At 34.1% G+C, this 21,436-nt stretch overlaps 1 protein-coding gene across 1 annotated transcript in view; it reads left to right on the top strand.

The window, feature by feature from the left end:
- Positions 1-21,436, top strand: part of DPY19L2 (dpy-19 like 2) — an 88,587-nt gene that overhangs the window by 32,079 nt on the left and 35,072 nt on the right. The window contains exons 10-13 of the mRNA XM_079932254.1: positions 10,817-10,894; positions 11,745-11,831; positions 16,022-16,081; positions 19,673-19,753. Coding sequence (XP_079788380.1) covers positions 10,817-10,894; positions 11,745-11,831; positions 16,022-16,081; positions 19,673-19,753 — 306 coding nt within the window. The remainder of the gene's footprint in view (positions 1-10,816; positions 10,895-11,744; positions 11,832-16,021; positions 16,082-19,672; positions 19,754-21,436) is intronic.

Genomic DNA, 21,436 nt, shown 5'->3' with positions numbered 1-21,436 from the left:
AAGTTCTCAGCTATTATTTCTTTAAATAAACTTTCTGTCCTTTCTCCCTCTCTTTTCATAGAACTCCGGTGATTCTCTTATGTGATCATTTGATATTTTCATATAAATCACATAGACTTTCTTCACTCTTTTTCATTCTTTCTTCTTCTTTCTCCTCTGACAGCGTATTTCAAAGTTCCTATCTAACTCACTGTTCTGTCTTCTGTTTGGTCTGTTCTGATGTTGATACTCTATTGCAGTTTTCATTTCATTCATTGAATTCTTCAGTTCCAGAATTTGTTTTATTCTTTTAATCATTTTTATCTCTTTGTTAATCTTCTCATGTTTTTCATGTATTTTTATCCTGATTTCATTGAATTGTATTTCTGTATTTTCTTGTACCTCATCGAGTTTCCACAAAACAGCTATTCTGAATTCTTTATCAGGTAAATCGTAGAATTCTGTTAGAGTTTGGTTACTGGAGGACTATTGAGATTTTTTGGTGATATTTCATGTTATTCTTATTCATGTTTCCTTGATTCTTCATGTTCCTTGAAGTTTTGTGTTGCAGTTTTTGCATTTCAGGTTGCCTTCAGGTGGGATATATTCTTCATTCATCCTGCTTATATCTGGGGTTTTCTCTGACCTTATATGGATACACCTGCTTCATGCTTCTTGCTCCCTCTGTGGCAGAATTATTAAGCTTGTATGTCTTTTCTAGACAGGCCCACAGACCCTGGCCTCTTTTTCACATGAGCTCCTTATCTACTAGAACTCACTCTTACTGCCACACTAAGGAACATGAAAAAGGAGCCAGCTGCAGAGTCGGGAGAGGTGTGAGTTTAACACTCAGGAGGTGTCAAGAGTGCCTGCAGGCCAAGTGGAGGGATCCTTGGGTGGTTTTCTCAGCAGCTGGTAGGCAGGTTTCCTGCCAGAGTCCTGAGCACAACCAGAAGGAACTGCATCCTTTCAATGCCCTCTGATATTCTTATTTGCCTCTTTCTCAATCTCCTACCTGCCCCAGTCATGGAGGTCGCACCGCAGAGCTCTGAGTGCTGTGGGAAAGAAATTGTTTTTTCCAGCAATGTCCTGCATAGCTAGGGATGCCAGGCACACACTCATCATTCTCCTTTTCCCCCATGGGAGAGGTTGCCACTGGCTAGTTCAGGCTCTCACTGTGCCACCTTGGGGATAGGGTGGTGTTGACAAAGTTCCTCTTACTCTCTCTAGTGCATCCAAACTCATATATATTTTTGCTCCAATGAAGTGCTTGAGCCTCTCCTCAGGAAGACTGGATTCTACAGGGCTCTCTTGTCTGTGGGTGTCTGCCCAAGTCAGCAGTATCCAGATTTTCTTCAACCATAGCTGAGAAGAGCTGGGATTAGTTCACTGGCTCCTGCTTATTCCACAGCCTGTACTGAGGAACTGTACTGTCTGCTTATTACCAGATACATAGGTGGGCAAGACTCCTTCCGGGACCCTTGGCATATGGTGCTGGATCCCACAACTTCCACAGAGGCACTTTTGTTCATGGGTGGATGCCAAATTTTAGTTGTTAAAAGGGGGAGGCAGAAAAGCAGGACACCTTATGCTGCCATGATGCTGACGTAACTCCCAGCTTTTAGTTTTCTGAATTAACGTATAAAGTTTTGTTTGCTTCTGTTTTTTTTTTTTTTTTAATACTAACGTGAAGATAATTCAATGTTATTTTTCTGGGAGTGTTCTAAGGCTTTTATTCTTGATTATATTTTTCACAGATTAAAGTTAAGATTAGTTCACGTCTCTTGCACATATTGTCTGAGAAATGGGGCTGAAGGACTCAAGGACTGGCTATATTTTAAAGGAAAAAAGTTACAAGCAACAGTTGTAGAAATCTAGAATATTTGGAGTGAGAAGACCTTAAAGCATTATCATTCTTAAGAAACTGAGAAATTGTGACTTACTTATTCAGTAACTGGATTTTAATTTATAATATGCTCTGTTTTCTTATATTTTATTAGAGAATTCCCATTCATGTAGGAGAGATTGTTATGACCAAGCACAGTAACAGGGGTAGTTGCAGAAAGGAGGTTATAAAATCAGAAGTGATAGAGATGCAGATTATTTCTGGAAGAGATAGTATCAATATATCTATACAAAACTGGTTGTCAATTTCATATTCTTTCTTTATATAACTGATTCTTTGCTTGGGTATGTATAAAGCCATATCTCTTTTAATTTTTAAATTAATGTGACTCCATGACCTCATCTTGCTTATAAGAAGATTATTTTCTTCCTACCCTGGAGTTTCTCTTCCAACGATAAGCCCATCGGCTATTTATTTGGGCCAAATACCAGGACTAGATGTTTTTGCCTCACTGTTGAAGCCAGAAATGAGACTACTTGTATCTGGAGGATTCAGAAATCTGGGTACACAGTCAAAGCCACCACACTGCTGTTTAGCAAAACTTACCCCTTCTGCATGGAATTTGACCCTCAGTTAACCTTCTAGCTCTCTTCCCTTAGGAACCTGCTAGTGTTGTGTGACCATGATGTTACTAGGCAAGTTGCTTGGTGATTGCCTAATTGCATCCGAGAGGAAGAAATTGTAAGTGAGCTAAGTTTTTCCTGAGGGGGATGCCTTGACTTTGGGCTTCCTGAAGTAAAGTGACTCTCTTAAGTGTCATTTCCCTTGCAGAAGTTTCCATGGGTTATGGATCTTCTAAGCCAGAGTGGCTTCTGCATTTATGTGATGTGCATCTTCTTTCTTTGCTCCTGAGTTGTCACCTGGGGTGAGGCTACCATGAAGACTTCTTTGAGAGCTCCCACTGAAGAGAAATATCTGAATCTGTCCTGCTGACAAGTCCTGTTTCCTGTCCTACAGCTTTCTGAATGAACCAGAGGCCAAGTGTGCACTTAAAACCCCCTGGGTTGCACTGATGTCAAGAACTCAAATTCACCTTATTGAAGATAGAAAACTCCTAACAGCCATAGATGCCAAGTGCTTCACACTAAAATTGGCCTGGACTGTGTGCTTTTACTTACGAGTGGCACCATTTTCTTTCTTGTAAATGTCTCATAGCACGCCTGCAGTGCTGAGATAGCTGAGTTGAGTCATAAGGAATTTCAGCATCAGCTAAATGCTGTCTGTAGAACTAGGCTTCTCCTAAAAAAAGACTGCAGTTCTGGTGTACAGTTCTTGTGAGTGAGCTCACAAGTTCAGAATTCTATCATCCACACAGTGTGTTTGTTTCTCAAGTTCCTTGGGGTTCTGTCTTGCCAAATTAGGATTATATTAGTTTTTTGGAGATGTTCAAGTATTGGTGAGTCTCAGAAAGGTTTTCCACCAGGAGACTCATAGCTGCTTATGAAACTTTTTTCCAGTACCTTTGTCTTTACTGAACATCAAATTTCACACACCAAGGGGCTGAGAAAGGACAGTTTTTTGGCAAGTCAAATAAACCTTTTGTTCAAGAAGAGTCTTCGATCTACAAAACCTAAAAGGTCACCAAAATGTTTTTTTCCAAGGGGAGTTGATGTTTCTTCTTCTGGATGTAGAAGCAGCTACTCTTACTATAAATGTCAGCTTCTCTTTCTGAAAGCTTTGTCTGACCTTGCATCTTGTTAAACTCAGTCTACAGGTTGATTTCTTTCTATTAGTTTGACAATGTTTATTGTGGCCACAGTGGTTAAAATATAGTTGATTCTATATGTGTAAACTAACAGGGAATCAAGAATTAGCTTACAGAAGGGATTTATAGTTTCATTCTTTATACACAGTTTTATTTAAAATTTATTTTAAATGCCTGTACTCATTTCTGATTTCAGGAACAAAATTGGTCCAAGCATTTGAACAGATTAAAAACTCTTTATTGTTTCATGGAAACAAATTTTGCCCTATCCTCAGAACTACTTATCTTGAGAAGTATGATGAAAGGAGGCAAGAATAGAAGTCAGTTTTCTACATTTTCACAACAGAATGTTGGCTCTGCTGCTTGTATCTCAATGAGAGGGATTTCTTTTCAACCAGCAGTTCAAATAGCAACAGTCCAGCTATTAAGTATAATTTTCTCCTGTGAAGGTTTTTTTTTTAGCAGAAGTGTAAATATGATGTTTAAGAAGGGGGGTCTAGATCTGCATATCCTAATAGTATTGGTCTATGGGAGGAGGGAAAGAGAGAGTAACCTATACCAGACTTCAGTATTATAGTTTATTTAATCCTCAAGGAGTCCAGGCACATGGGTATTATTAATTTACGATTACAGATGAAGACACTGAGGTTCGGAGATTAAGTTAAAATCAAGTCGGCCTACTTCAGAGCACCAACACTTTCCAATTTATTTTTGCTGCATCTCTAGGGTCTTTCAACTCTTTTCTGTTGAAGGCCACACACTTGGGTGTGTTGTCTTATCTCCTTACTAAAATACCTTCAGTTTTCATGAAGCATTAATAAAAGAAATAAGCATTTAAAGCATACTTCTATACCTTTTGTAAAACCATAATTAATTGAGTCTACTGTATTACCTAATTGCTTTTCTATATAAGAATCTGTATGATACATTTTTCATAATTAGTGTCAAGATTAATTTTCTTCACAAAGTAAATTTATGAACTTTTAACAACTATAGTTATTTTATTAAATGAGCTGGACACACTTTCTCACAGTCTCTCTTAAAACCTATATTTTAGACTTGTCCCCATCCCCAAATTTATATACATACTGTATTCCTTTCCTTTTCAGTTTGACAATAAGTGTGATTGCAGTAAATAAAAACTTTTAAGATCTTTAAAATATTGTGTCTTCTGATCAAAGAACATGATATATATCTACTTATTTAGTTCTTAATTTCTATAAATAATGTTAATACAGATTTTTAGAGATCTTTCATTAGATTTGTTCCCAGGTATTTTCTATTTTTGTTGCATTTTAAAAGATTGATTATATTTGTTAGATATGGGGTTCTATGTATGTTAAGCAAAGCTTGTTAATTGTGTTATTCTAATCTTTTAGATTTCTACTGTTTTTGTTTGCTTTCAGTTACTAGAGGAGGAATGTGCTAAAGTCTTCCATTATAACTGATTTGTCTGTATCTACTTTTAGCTGTGTAAATTCTTGCTTTAAACATTTTTTTTTTTTTTTTTTTTTTTTTTTTGCGATATGCGGGCCTCTCACTGTTGTGGCCTCTCCCGTTGCGGAGCACAGGCTCCGGATGCGCAGGCTCAGCGGCCATGGCTCATGGGCCCAGCCGCTCCGCGGCATGTGGGATCTTCCCGGACTGGGGCACGAACCCGTGTCCCCCGCATCGGCAGGAGGACTCTCAACCACTGCGCCACGAGGGAAACCCCTTGCTTTAAGCATTTTGATGCAACATCATTATGTGCACAGTTGTTATATAGTCCTTTTATTTTTATGTAATGAGCCTTAAAATTTTTTAAAGTGTATTTGTGTGTATGTGTGTGGTAAGAACACTGAACATGAGATACACCCTCTTAATAGATTTTTAAGTGTACAATATAGGTATTGTTATCTATAGACACATGTTGTATAATAGATCTCTAGAAGTTATTGATCTTGAATAACTGAAATCTTATGTGTGTTGATTAGCGACTTCCCATTTCCTCTTCCCCTCAGCCCTTGGCAATCACTATTCTATTATCTATTTCTGTGAGTTTGACTATTCTAAATACCTCTGATAAATGGAACCATGCAGTATTTGTCCTTCTGTGACTGGCTTAATTTACTCAGCATAATATTCTCATCCATACTGCTGCATGTTATAGGATTTCCTTCTCTTTTAAGGCTGATACTATTCTGTTGTATGTGTACAACACATTTTAAAATCCATTCGACCGTTGATTGTCATTTAGGCTATTTCCATATCTCGGATATTGTCAGTAGGGCTGCAGTGCACATGAGAGTGCTAATATCTCTTCAAGATCCTATTTTCAATTCCTTTGGATAAATACTTAGAAGTGGAAATGCTGGATCATATGCTATTTCTATTTTTAATTTTTGAGGAACCTCCATACTGTTCTCTTTAGCAGCTGCATAATTTTGCATTCCCATTAACAATGTAAAAGGATTCCCTTTTTTTCACATCCTCACTAATACTTGTCATTTGTTTTTTTGAAAATAGCCATCCTAACAGGTGTGAGATAATATATCATAATGGTTTTGATTTGCATTTCACTGATGATTAATGATATTGAGTGTTTTTTCATATATCTGTTGGCCATTTGTATATCTTCTTAGGATAAATAGCTGTTCAATTCTTTGCCCATTTTTTAATTGTTATTAGTTTTTTGCTAGAGTAATATGAGTTCATTATATATTTTGGATATAACCCCTTATCGGATATATGGGGTATTTTCTCCCATTCCATAGGTTGCTGTTTACCCTTTCGGTGTTTCCTTTGCTATACAGAAGCTTTTTACTTTGATGTAATCTCACTTGTCTTATATCTGATAAGAGATTAATATCATCAAAATAAGAGATAACAAGTGTTGGTGAGGATGTGGAGGAAAGGGAACCCTTGTGCACTGTTGGTGGGAATGAAATTGGTGCAACCACTATTGAAAACAGTATGGAGGCTCCTCAAAAAATTTAAAATTGAACTACCATGTGATCTAGTAATCCCACTTCTGGGTATATATCCAAAAGAAATGAAAACAGAATATTGAAGAGATTATCTGTGCTTCTATGTTTATTGCAGCATTATTCATAATAGCCAAGGTATGGAAATAACCTAAGTGTCTGTTAACAGATGAATGGATAAAGAAGATGAGCTACATATATACACAATGGAGTATTACTCAGCCATGAGAAAAAGGAAATCCTGCCATAGGACATAGATGGACCTTGAGGGCATTATGCTAAGTGACATAAGTCAGACAGAAAGACAAATACTGTATTATATCATGGGATATAATATTAGGATCACGTATTAGTATTTAGTTTGGAATCTAAAAAAACCAAACTTATAGAAACAGAGAGTTGAATGGTGGCTACCAGGGCCTGAGGAGTGTGGGAAGTAGGAAGATATTGGACAAAGGTACAGACTTGCAACCAGAAGATGAATAAGTTCTGGTGATCTATCACATAGCATAATGATTGTAATTAACGTTATTGTTTTATATACTTGAACATTGGTAAGAAAGTAGATCTTAAACGTTCTCACCACAAAAATGAAATGAGAATTTCGTGACGTGATGAAGGTGTTAGCTAACACTGCAGTGGTAATAATACTGTAATATATGTGTATCAAATCAACAGGTTGTATACCTTAAACTTACACAATGTTTTAAGTCAAGTATATGTCAATAAAGCTGAAAAAAAATAACAGAGGGATCCTTGGTAGAGACTCTAAGCTTAATAAAAGGGACAAATTTCTTAAATCCAGTAAAGTTCTGATTATCCATTAGCTGGAATTTTAGTTGGAACCACTTTATGCCTTCCCCATCCATTTTGGGGGAGGAGGTAGGTAGTAAGGTATTTACGCTGGGAGAAGAAAAAATGACAGGAAGTTTGAGAGTAAGATATTAGCACCAAACTCCCAAATTCTGGGTAGTTGATCTATAGAATATACTTATAACAATTTATGCATTCTTTGACTCTGAGATTGTATGACCTTGCCTGAGCTTACTTTATGAGGCACTTGATAATGTGTTGAAATGAAGTTTGCAGAGATATTCGTGTCCTTGCCTTTTTTTCCACACCACCAGCAAATAAGTTTCTTTAGGGTGGAGATAGCATTGGCCCTCTAGTATCCATTGAATGGCTTTGAATTTATAGCATCGTTTCTAAGAACACTATACTTTAAGCTCCAAGCAATTAAGTTATAAGCAAAGTTCTGGGAAACTATATTCAGGTAAATTGGTTGTTACTTGAAAGTATTACCATCTTCAACTGGCACCTCTTGAAATAAAAATCTCTTTGGAATTCTTGAATGAATTATCCATTGTTGTTTTACTTATACAACAAATTCATAATCTGGTTACCACTAAATGTTAAATTGCATGAGACTTTTCAAAGGCCCAAAGAAAAGAATTCCTGGGCCCAGTCATAATTATTATTGTGAATGCAGTCCTCTAAAATAAATGTTAATACTGTAATTCACAGCAGAGCTGTACAATTTTTAATGAAATAAAGTACAACCAAAATAAAATGTCATATAGTTAGAATCATAGGTTGTGTCACATTTTCAGACTGACTTCTTTCACTTAAGCATATGTATTTTAGGTTCCTCCATGTCTTTTCATGACTTGATAGCTCATTTCTTTTTATTGATGAATAATATTCCATTGTCTGGATGTACCACAGTTTGTTTATCCATTCAACTCTTGAAGGACATCATGGCTGCTTCCAGTCTTTGGTGATTCCCTAAACATTCATGTGAAGGTTTTGAGTGGGCATAAGATTTCAGCTCAATTGGGTAAATACCTAGGAGTGTGATTGTTGGATTGTATGTTAAGACTATGTTTAGTTTTGTAAGAAATTGCCGATTTTGTCAGGTTTTTGGATTTCAGCCATTCCATTAAGTGTGTAGCAGTATCTCCTTGTTCTAATTTACAGTTCCTAATGTAGTATTGGGTTTAGCATCTTTACATGTGCTTATTTGCCCTCTGTAGATCTTCTTTGGTTAGGTTATTTGTTCACATCTTTTGACCTTTTTTTTTGCGGTACGCGGGCCTCTCACTGTTGTGGCCTCTCCCGTTGCGGAGCACAGGCTCCGGACGCATAGGCTCTTGGGCCATGGCTCACGGGCCCAGCCACTCCACGGTATGTGGGAGCACGAACCCGTGTCCCCTGCATCGGCAGGAGGACTCTCAACCACTGCGCCACCCTTTTTGACGCAGTGGTTGCCCTTTCTTACCATTTTTAAATTGGGTTATTTGTTTTCTTATTTCTGAGTTTTAAGAGTTCTTAGTACATTTGACCTACCAAACCTTTATCAGATATGGGTTATGCAAAGATTTTCTCACAGTCCCTGGCTTGTCTTTAGTTTTCCTAATAGTGTCTTTTGTGGAGCTGGGGTTTTTAATTTTAAGGAAGTTCAGTTTATCAGTTTTTTTCTTTCATGGATCATGCTTTTGATGTCATAGCTAAAAACTAATCCTCAAATAAGATCACCTTGATTTTCTCCTATATTATATTTTAGAAGTTTTTTAGTCTGTGTTCTACATTTAGCTCTAAGATACACTTGAGTCAGTTTTTTGAAAGGTGTAAGATCTAGGTCTAGATTTATTTTTTTTTAATGCATGCGTGTCCAAGTCTTCCAGCGCTATTTGTTGAAAAGACTGTCATTTCTCCATTTTGTGCAGTTGTCAAAGCTCAGTTGCCTATAATTGTGTGGATCTGTTTCTAGACCCTCTATTTTATCCCTTTGATCAATTTGTCTATTTTTTTCTCCAGTACCGTGCTGTCTTGATTACTGCAGCTTTGTAGTAAGTCTTAAAGTCAGTTAGTCTCAGACCCTTTTTAAGAGTTTTCTCTTTGCCTTTGATTATAAGCAGTTTTTACTATGACATGCCTATGTATGGTTGGGTTTTGTTTGTTTTAATTTATCCCTTGCTGGGGGCTACTAATACTTTATGAATCAGTGCTTGATTCTTTTTCTATAGATTCTGGGGACTTCTCAGGTATAATGTCTTTAAGTATAGATTTTACTTAATTCCCTCAGCCCTTTCTGAGATGTAAAGTATGACCTTTATACTATATGCTCTACATCTCTTATGTTCTTTCATATGTTGTTCATCCCTTTGTCATTTTATACTTTCTTCTGACCTATCTTCCAATTTATCACTTCTTTGTTTGGCTGTGTTCAACCTGCTTAAACCCATTTTTGACTTCTTATTATTGATTATTGTAATATTTAGTTGTATATTTTTAATTCGGTTCATTATTTAATGGCTTTCAATACCCTCCTGGAATTTTCAATCTTATCTGTTATTTCTGTGCATATGTCAAGCATAAAGTCTATGTCTGATGATGCCAGACATGTTTTTGCATGGTTTGTGAGCTAAGAGTAGTTTTTACATTTTTATAGTAGAAAAAGAAGGAGAGTATACAATTGAGACTGTACGTGGCCTACAAGTCTTAACATATTTATTATCTGGCTTTTTACATAAAAAGTTTGCTGACCCCTGAACTAGATTGAGATTCTTCATAGATCTGTTTCTGTTGTCTTAGTGATAATGTCTTATCTCCTCCTGTATCTGATTAGTTTTGATGTGGTATTAGACATTGTACCTGAACAATTGTACAGTTAATTTGAGACTAAGATATTAAGTTCTTCCAGAGAAAATTAAATTTGTTTCCAGCAGGCAAACACAGGGACTAACAATCTTTAATCTCCCTCATGCAATCACAGAATGAGATAATTCAAAAGTGGGCTTCAGTATTTTGGAGCACTGCTTTGATTTCTGGTTCTCTCTTATAGTATAACCCTTTGAAGTCCCAAACCAAAGCTTGAGGACTTAGCAGAGATCTCATTCTTGGGGTTACCTGACAGCTAAGTGTGTGGAAATGTCTCAACTGCCTCTCAGCTAGCAGGCATCTGCTTCTGTTAGAATTGGCAGAAGAAGAAAAGTGACCCAAAATGTCATGCTCATCTCTGTAGATTTCCACCTTTTCTCTGGTCTTAGCTTCCTAATTCTTTTTTTGCTGTATTAGTAAGCTGTGGCTTTCATACAGGTACTTTTATTATTTTTTAGAGCTCTTCTAGTTCTCAGTTGGTTCACATTACTTTGACAATCATTATTGGAAATATAACTCTCCTCTTATATTTACTTTGCTTATGAATAGTGAAATGCTTTTCTACATTTTTTCACTTCTGCTTTTTTTATATTTTTATTTCAGATAGCCTCATTATTTCCCATGTATGTTGTGGGGTACATTGAGCCAAAAAAATTTCGGAAGATCATCTATATGAACATGGTGACAGTTTTTTGAATATCTTTATTGGAGTATAATTGCTTTACAATGTTTTATTAGTTTCTGCTGTACACCTGGTAACATTTTTAATATTTATAAGTCATATATTAAAATAAGATCTCAGGGTTTATAAAATAGAACTGACTGTTTTATATACCTCCTCTCAAGTAGTATTTAATACATATGATGTTGCTAATATTTAGAAGGATAACTGAATGCCATATTATAGCAACTATACTTTCAACTAGACTGTAGACATTTTGTATTCTCTGAAACTTTAAAAAAATTTTTTTTTAATTATTATTGTCACTACTTTTGTAACTGCCTTTTCTCCCTGAGACCTGAGATTTTTAACACTTTGCATGAATTTGACACTCTGTGAAATTTATGTTTTTGCATTATTGTTTTTTTATATTAGTTTCCAAACACATATCCCTTAAGAAAACAAAAATCTTTTAGGTAAGAACATAAAATAAAGCTTCCTTAGTGAGGAAAATCCTCAAGTAGTTCAACAAAAATCAGATTAGAAAACTAATAGTTATAAGTAAGTCTTTCTTATTATATTCCTCCATTATTGAGTTAATAGAAACAATAAGATTTTTCCTGTTTTCTTTGTACCAAGTTAAAAATAGGGGAAAAAAATTAAATTCTGCTATATAATATTTATGGTGTTGAAAATAATTAGAACCTATCAGTGTGTTGAAATTCTGTTATCACTTGGTCAGGATCTATTTATTAATCTTTTTATGCAAATAAAGTTTGTATTGGAAATGAGTATATCCCTGTAGACAAAGTATGCATTATGCTATCTATCTAATAACTATAAAATGTATTTATTTTCTGCAATTTTCAGGTTTCGGTTCTCCTTTGTTTTGTATTGATGTTTGGAAATCCAGTGTATTTATCTTCTTATTATTCTTCGTCTCTATTGATGACATTGGTAAGTGTTTGTTAAGCTTGTGAAGATTTTTTTTTAACCTGTCAAATAGCAAGTTTACCCATTTAATATAGGTTAAAGAGAATAAATAAGGCCCTTTCTGGATTACTGCCCACATGAAAAATTTTTCCCAGATAATGCTTTTTGTCTATCTAATCCTTGCAAAATAATATAAGCAAAGTTTACCTTTTTAAGGCAATGCCCAAGTAAAATTTTTTTAAAATAATAAGGTAATAAGACTTACTTTTTAAAATATGCCATAATTTATGACAAAAATTAGTTATTTCCTTCTAAGTCACTTCAGTAGGCTAAATACTTACTGCAGTGACACTGCCATTGCCCAAAACGTTTTTGGAACTCCTCTGAATTGCCTTCACAGACTCTGGCACATTCTTTTGAATGTCCTCAGTGGTAGCAAATCTTTGTCTTTTAAGGGTGGATTTGATTTTTGGAAATGACCAAAGTCTTGTGAATAAGGTGGGTGATTGGGCTGGGTAATACAGATCTTGATCAAAATATAGTGTGACAACAAAGTAATAAGACCTATTTTCTTGCACGCATAAGGAAGTAATCTCTAAAGATAGTTTATAAAGAGGAGTTCCAAACTGTTTTGAGCAGTGGCAACATAATTATAATAAGGGTGTAGTTTCTTCATGTGACTTACTTTCATGGAATAACACTCATTTAGAGTTGTATTTGGAATGGTGGTTCAGTAAATCAGTTTTATTACCTTATAGTCACACTTTCGATATTCATAAGCCAGAACCTGGAATGTTCTCCACTGGAATGTTCCTAGAATATTCTCTTTCCACAATGACCAGAAATGATAACTTACTACAAAAATACCAAAATATAGCACTTTTTCCATGTGTGGTGCATTGACTGAATCTTTTGAGATTTAGGTTTTTAACATTTTTTCTCCCCATACCTTTTTTTTTTTTTTTTTGCCTCCCAGTAAGTAATTTCTTCTCTTTATCTCTTCCAAAAGGCATAGGCCCTTTCTTTTCCACATTTTGTCACACTTTTTCAGTATTACAAAGTAGATGACTTGTAATAGTATGTTCATCAACATCTTTCTATGAAAACATTTTTTATTCTAAAATATAGCACAGATGTAGAAAACCTCATAAAACCAATGTTTTATGTACTTAGTTCTGACTAGTACTGATAAGTACTGATTAATGGACTGTTACTTGTCAAACATCCTTAAACTACCGTCAAGTCAAAACTAGAACTTTTCTAACCATTCTAGAAGCCTTCCATGTAACCTGCCTCAATCATAACTCCCTTGAGCTGCTCTAAAACAGTAGTGACTATCTTGACTATGGTGATCACTCCAGGCTTTTCTTTATAGTTTTATCACTTAAGTTTCTATTATTATCTATAGGTTTCCAATATGTCTCCCTTTTTTTTTCCCGGGATATTTTTTTTTATCTGGGTCACTAAACATGTGAAGGGTTCTGTGGTCTAGATTTTGCTCCTGAGTCCTCATGGTGCCGCTTTACATCTTCTTTTGTCTTCTGTATTTATATTAATACTTGGGTCTAAAACCTGGACGTGTTCAGATTTAATTCCTTTGGCAAGTATATAGTATTGTTCTTCAGTCAGGAGTCACATATTTATCTGGTGCCTCTCTTTTTATGATCAGCATTTAGTACCAGAACCATTAATTCAGTAGGGATTGCAAAATGATGATATTCCAATCCCTCCTTTACAGTTCACATTTCATATAGGAAAAGTAAAGTACATTTCTAAATGGGGGGAGTTGGGAGGAAGTAGAAAAATATTTGAAGAAATAATGACCAAAAATTTTCCAAATTTGATGAAAATTATAGTCTCAGAGATGAAGAATAACAGTAAATCTCAAATACAAAAAACATAGAGCTAGAGTAAGCATATTATCAAATTGTTTAAGATCAGCAATAAAGAGAAAATCTTCGGAGTAGCAATAGAATTAAGACATGTTAAATACAGAAGGACAAAGAGTAAGGATGTCAGCAGATTTTTCATAAGAAAAAAGTGCAAGCAACAAAACAGTCAAGAAGCATCTTTAAAATATTTAAAAATACTATCTATGATTCTATATCCAGCAAACATGTCTTTCAAAAATGCAGGCAAAATAAAGACTTTATGACCTTTATGTTAAAGGAGGTCTTTCAGATGAAAGGAATATAATATTAGATGTCAGTCTGGCTCACACAAATGAAGAGCCCTGGAAATGGTAGCTAAAGGTTTTCCTACCATCTGTGACAGAATGGATAGACCTTGAGGGCATAATTATGTGACATAAGTCAGAGAAAGACAAATACTATCTTTTCATTTGTGTCTTCTTTAATTTCTTTCAGCAATGTATTCAGTGTGTAGGTCTTTCACCTCTTTGGTTATGTTTATTCTTAATATTTTCTTTTTGAGACTATTGTAAGTGGGATTGTTTTCTTAATTTCCTTTTTAGATAGTTCATTGTTAGTGTATAGAAATGCAACATAGTTTCTTTGTTGAGTTTGTATCCTGCTACTTTGCAGAACTTGTTTATTCTAACAGTTTATGTGTGTGGGTGTATGTAGAATCTTTAATGTTTTCTACATATAAGATCATGCCATCTGTGAACAGAGATAATTTTACATTTTCCTCCTCAATTTTTCTGGTTTACCCATTTAGTTGTTTTCTTTTTTGCACTAATAAATATTACATGTATATTTTATTATACCCCCTCCTACTTACATGAAAGGTAGCATACTATAGTCTTTTGCATTTTGATTCATCAACCTATTCTGGGTATCACTTAGCAACCTTTCATAGATATCACTCCATATCAGTTCACGGAGATCTTCATTCTTTCTTGTAATTTCATAGTAAGTATTCCCTTCTGCATATTCCATAGATAATTCAACCATTCTCCTAAGTCTGGGCATTTTGTTTATTTCTTGTATTTTGCATTTACAAACAATTTTGCATTGTGTAATCTGGTACATTTATATTTTCCTATTGTTGGAACTTCAGGAATCCTGGCTCATCTTGGGCCAATTAGATGATGCAAAATTCTCCAAATCTTAGTAATACACAGGCCTAAGATTTGTTTCTCATTGGAGCTTTTTGTTTTTCCAACACAAACTTGGGAATAAACGAATACCTTACCAACTTGTAGAGATAGTAGGAGGAGTATTCCTAGTTCCTGCATGTCTTTGTCAGTTCAAGCTGCTATAACAAGAATACCAGAATGGGTGGCTTACATGGAAATCTATTTCTTAACAGTTCTAGATGCTGGAAAGCCCGAGATCAAGGTGTCAGCTGATTTAGTTCTTGATGAGGGCTTTCTTCTTGATTTGCAGACAGATACCTTCATTGTATCCTCCCATGATGGAGAGAGCGATCATCTCTCTCATGTCTGTCCTTAGAAAGGCACTAATCCCATTTATGAGGTTCCCACCCTCATGATCTAATTACCTCACAAAGGGTTCCACCTCTAAATGTGTCACATTGGAGCTTAGGGTTTCAACACAGGATCGGTGGAGGGACGTAAACATTCAGTTGATAGCACCAAGGGTATAGTTTTTGAGGACCCCAGCTGTATGCATGAGTCTTAATTCCAGTTTCTTACCTTTCATAGTCCCAAGTCTTCTGCTGCCCTCCCTTTTAATACAAGCCCATAGTTGTAACCTTGTTCTACAGACCTCCTTAAAAACTGCCAACTCCTTAAAAACTCTCCTAATTAATGTTTTGCTTTTTAAAAATCACCTTCTTTTCTCTGGCACCTGGAAAGTTCCTTTTCTTTCTTATAAATTCAGTTAGATATATATATATTTTTAAACATTTTAAAATATTTGTGGGTTTGGAGAGGAAGGATTTTCATGTTAATTTAGACCACTAATTTTTCTGGATAACTTACATGTATGCTTGCATGGACATACCTTTCACACACCATCTATCTCCTCAGAGGAACTACCCTGCATAAAACATCCCAAGTAACTCGTAAGGAATTAACTTGATTCTAGGGTCAACTTTCTGGTACACAAAGCATTTGGCTTTCACCCCAAGGAAATTTTCCATGTCCAAATTCAGAAAAATCAACAATTAAGAAGGAAAATGTCTGGTGATAGCCAAGATGGAAGGGGGTGGCTGTGTAACTTTTGAAATGTAATTTTTAAAAAGTTAATTTAATTTGATTGTGTCATTTTATGTCATATGCATTTTAGGTGATAATTCTAAGGAAAAATAAAATTCAAAGATTGGATGCATCTGAACTCCACTTTTGGGTAAGGGTCAACATTTTTAACACAATTTCTTCAAATCCTTTTTTATTTCTATAAACTGAATACAGATAATATGCTTTAAAAATGAATGATTTATAGTTAGTAAATGTTATAAATAGCTACTTACATAAGGTGGGAAACACTCCTTACCAATATCTACAAGTCATTTTCAAGAAGTTAGTTCATTTATTTCAGCACTACCCTCAGGCCTTTCTTCTTTACTTTTCCTTCTGATATACCCTACTACCTTGCTTTTAATTTTTTTTTCTATTTGCTTTGAGTTTCTTTCTTTACATTTACTAACCTTCTCTTCAAAATAACTCAGTCCGTAGTTCTGTCCCCACTTTCCCTTTTTCTGTTCTCTACATTTATCCATCATCTATCTTTCCTTTGGCTTCCAACTTTAGACTCTTATTTATTTTTGTCCTTTTAACATTTTCCCTACAATCTCCCGGTTCCTTTTTATTTCAACTCAGCCACTACCTGATCTTTGTTTGACTTCTTTGCAAATGTACAAATGGATGGCCCATGTTATCTCTATATTTGTATGTTATGTTACAAAGTAAAGTAAGTACCTTATTAAGTAGGCACTGCAATGACTAATTCTCGTAATATCAGACAGATGACATTCTTTTTCTCTAGGTCTTTAATGTACTCCTACTAAAAAATAAAATCTACCATATTAAAGAACTCTGTGATTACATATTATATATTGGTATGGTAAAACTGGAAATGATAAGAGGGTAGATAGCCACTCAGAATATAAACAAACAAAATGGAATGAGTTGCCAGTTTCTTATTGCTGGAAGCATTCTCCCATACCCTATGGTGAAAATACACTTGTTATTGAATGATATGACCCTTCTAATATTTTGATTTTTTTCTTCAGAAAAATTCGCAAAGCTTGTTTTTTTAAAGATTAAACCAAGAAATCAACAGAAAATTTAAAGATTTTTATTTAATAATTTAACTCAAAAGGAAGTCAAAATTTTAATTACAAATTACTGAAAAATGACAACAAATAGAGCAGTATCTGTGGATGTTTAGGGAATTCTGCCAAAGTTGTGTTCAGAGGAAATTTTATTGTCTTAAATATTTTCAGTTTTAGACTGCAAAGAATAAAAAGCTTTCAAGTCAAGAATTTCAAAGAAACAAAAATCTAAGGAGAGAATAGTTAAGATATATTGAATGTTCAGCTTATACTTACGTTTTAAAACTGATATAATTAATACCATCAATCTCTTGCAAAAGGGAGAAATTAGTCATGGTAGTCATCTGAACAACACAGAAAACATTCTGGCTTTTTATGTCTTTTTTCTGGAAGACCGTCAAAAAGAAATAGCAAAGCTATTTTGTGAAATAGCACTTTTTCTTACAAAAACACCTGTTTTTGTAGGAAAAAGGGATAATCCATTCTTGTCAAATTGGGTTCATCCCACGAATGCAAAGATGTTTCTGGAAAATTTATAAATATAAATTGTCACACTAGCAAATTAAAGGAGACAAATACTTTATGATCATCTCATTAGATGCAGAAAATAAATTTCATAAAATTAAACACCCATTTATGATAAAAACTCTTAGCACAGAAGAAATAGCAGGGAGTTTACTTAACCCAATAAAATTCTTCAGCAGTCATTGGTTTTGCAGGAGAGATATTTGGAGTATTCCATTTATGAAGATCAAGATAAATATGTTTTTTCACATTTTATTAAAGGTTCAAACATGTAAAAGCAAGAAAGTAAATAACAGGATTAGAAAAGAAATGGAAAGAAAAATCAAAGTTTATTATATCATTATTTACATGTAAAACAAAATACTTATAAGAAATTATAAAAATTCAATAACATGGCTAGGTATAAGATTAATATTCAAAAGTTAATTGCATTTCTGTTCTTTGGCAACAAACAAAAACATATTTTTGAAAATATGCTATATATATTAGGGAGAAAAAAATACATAGTATCTGAATAAATCTAATATTTTTGAAATTTAAATTTTTTTTAAATGTGTAAAAGCATTTATCATGTAATAAGGATAAGGAAAATTACAACTTGAATGAGAAAAGGCAATAAAGAGATGTTAACACCCAGATGAGTAAGATGTTGGGATTATTTGGCAAGAATTTTAAAGCAGTCATCATAAAAATACTTCAGTGAGCAATTATAAGTACTCTAGAAGCAAACAAAATATCACCAAAGAAATCAAAAATTTTTTTTAAAAAAAGGAATAACTTGGGAATTTAAAAAAAAATAACAACTTGAAAAATACTGTAACTGAAATAAAAAACTCAGTGAATGAGCTTCATAGAAGAATGAATATAACAAAGAAAGCAATCAGTGTACTTGAAGATAGAATAATAGAAATTACCCAATCTAAACAACAGAGGAAAAGTAACTGGAAAAAAATGATAGAGGCTTAGGGAAATGTGGGACAATAATAGAAGATTTAATATTTGTATTGTGCGAGTTCCACAGGAGAGGAAAAAGAGTGGGGCTGAAAAAGTATTTGAAGAAGTAATGGCGTAAAATAGATAGCTAGTGGGAAGCAGCCACATAGCACAGGGAGATCAGCTTGGTGCTTTGTGACCACCTAGAGGGGTGGGATAGGGAGGGTGGGAGGGAGGGAGATGCAACAGGGAAGAGATATGGGGACATATGTATATGTATAACTGATTCACTTTGTTATAAAGCATAAACTAACACACCATTGTAAAGCAATTATACTCCAATAAAGATGTTAAAAAAAAAAAGAGAAGTAATGGCTGAGAACTTTCCAAATTTGGTAAAAGACGTAACTCTATAGAGTCAAGAAACTGAGTTAATCCTAGGTAGGATAAAGCCAACAAAATCCATGCAAAGACACATCATAATTCAACTTCTGCAAACGAAAGGCAAAGAAAAAGTCTTGAAAGCAGACAGAGGGAAATGATGCATTACCTTTAGGGCAAAACTGATTCGAATTTACAGCAGACTTCTCATCTGAAACTATGGGAGCCAGAAGGAGGTGGCACAACATTTGTCAAGTGCTGGAAAGAATTGTCAACCACAAGTTATATATCCAATGAAAGTGTCTTTTAGGAATGAAGGGGAAAGTAAAACATATTCGCAGATGAAGGAAAACTAAGAATTTGTTGCTAGCAGAGCAACCCTTAAACAATGATTAATAGAAATCCTTGAAACAGGAAGTAAATGATGAGAGAAGGAATGTTAGAACATCCAGAAGAAGTAAAGGACAACAAAATGGATGCACATAGGTCTAAATATAATAGACTGTTCTTCTCTTGAATATTTCCTTTCATGTGTTTTTGTTTATTTTGTTGTTCTTTATCTAGATATTTGAGTCCAGCTTTTCATTTATTTCCTTTACTCTCATTTTTATTGATAAAAGTTTATGAGGCCATGAATTTTCTTCTGATCATTGCTTTACATGCATCCCTTAGTTTCTAATATGTAGTTTTCATAACCATATTTAAAAAAATTTTTTTTTGAGTTTGTATTTCCCTTTCACTCAAGACTTATTAATAGGAGGTTTAATTTCCAGGAGGAGGGCCTTTTGGTCTTCTGACTTATATCTATTTTGTTTATTTTCTAGATAATTCAAGGAAGTGCTTGGTTTTGTGGGACAATCATTCTGAAATTTCTGACATCTAAAATTTTAGGTGTTTCAGACCATGTAAGTACTTTCTGGTTAAAACATTAGAATTTATATACATATTTAGTTGGATGAAGACTTTGAAACCATCTATTTTTAAATGAAACCTCTTCATTTTATAGAGGTTAAGTGCCTTCTTCAAGGTCCCAAACTAGTTATTGGCAGAGTCAGTACTAATACCCTGCAGATCTTTTCAACCCACTAAGAAGAAAGTATATCAATGAATGGTGACTTAGCCTTCTAGGAAAAAAATATGTTAAGTAGTTGTTTATATTTTGGTTAAAATACAAGTAGTTTGTTTAGTAAGTTATTAATTCATTGTAAATGTTAACATATGAAGAGTCTGTACTCAGCTTTGCAATATAGAAGTCAAGATCTCAATATAATTTTATTTATAATTATAGATTAAAATTAAGATGTGATTTGATATTTTTAAAGTTTTTCTTGTATAAAGAGAATGATAAAACTTCTCTGTCTTTTCAACTTCTGGAAAATATATGGACCACATCCCTCATGCATGTTGTTTCTGTCTGTTTTAAGGCTAATACCTCAAATAATGGCCCTTTTCAAAGCAAAAGTTCCTATTTACTAGTTTGTTTTGGGAATAGAAAACAATGCATGATTTTAACTTTTGATTTTTCAGCACTCTCTGTTTGGATATGAGGATAGATGAGTGTATCATACAATAATCTACTCTGAAATTTACCTTATGTAGTACTCTCCAATTAGGACTCTGTCTAATGCTGAAATTGCTTCAACTTTAACAAGGGATTATAGATAGTTACTCTCTTAAAATGTCAAATGCTGTCACTATCCAGGAGAATTGAGTCTGCATACATGTTCATGTTAAATAAAATTTCAAAATGTAAGGATTTATTTGCCATTTATTGTTAGATCTGCAGAGTGGTTTATTAGGTTTATTTGTTGTTCTTAAATTTTTATTCTGTAGGGGGTATACATTTTATGGTAAATTTATTTAGGCCTCCTAAGTTATTTATTAAGTTGGTCTGTTATTTTCTTTCTTGCCTTGCTCCACATTGTCACCCAGCTCTTTACAAATCCTAAGACACACACATACACACACACACACACACCCCTTGGTATTCTTAAGTGACTTCTGTGTGATAGCTGTGAGAAAGACTTGAAACTAAAGTGGCTTGGTTAAATTGTAATTAGTCACCAGGCCTATTCTAAATTAGAAAAATAAAGTTAACTGTAAATTATCCTTGCTACTGGTAGATAAGGGGAATCATGAATAAATGAAAACCATAGATAATCATCAAAGTTGATATATAATAATTTATGTCCTTTTAAAGTAGTTTGAGTTAATGTTTTACATGCCAAATATTTTTCTTTATCTGGCCTTCTAAGAATGCAGTATAAAAACAATTGTCTCACCAAAGTAGGTAATAAATAATCAGTAGAAAATAGCTCTACATTGGATTTTGTTGGTGGTGTTTATTTTAAAGTTCTTTGAGATCAAGTAACTAAATCAAAGGAGTATGTATAGTTGTTGTAATTCTCTTGAAGAATAACTCTCATAGTTAATGGCTTGAATGTATGTCTGAAAAATTCAAGAAGCACCAAAAATTGTGCTTAATGTATGAGGCTTTGTGAAAATGACAGTGCATGGAAAATTTGTTCATGATTTACAATGTGTGGTGAAAGGAGTTAACTGAAATTGGTTTTTTCTTGATAAGTGAT

Source organism: Stenella coeruleoalba, assembly GCF_951394435.1.
Source record: "Stenella coeruleoalba genome assembly, chromosome: 9".
Taxonomy (NCBI): Eukaryota; Metazoa; Chordata; class Mammalia; order Artiodactyla; family Delphinidae; genus Stenella; species Stenella coeruleoalba.
Note: the sequence above shows the minus strand (reverse complement) of the source record. Positions and strands in the feature narration are given on the sequence as shown.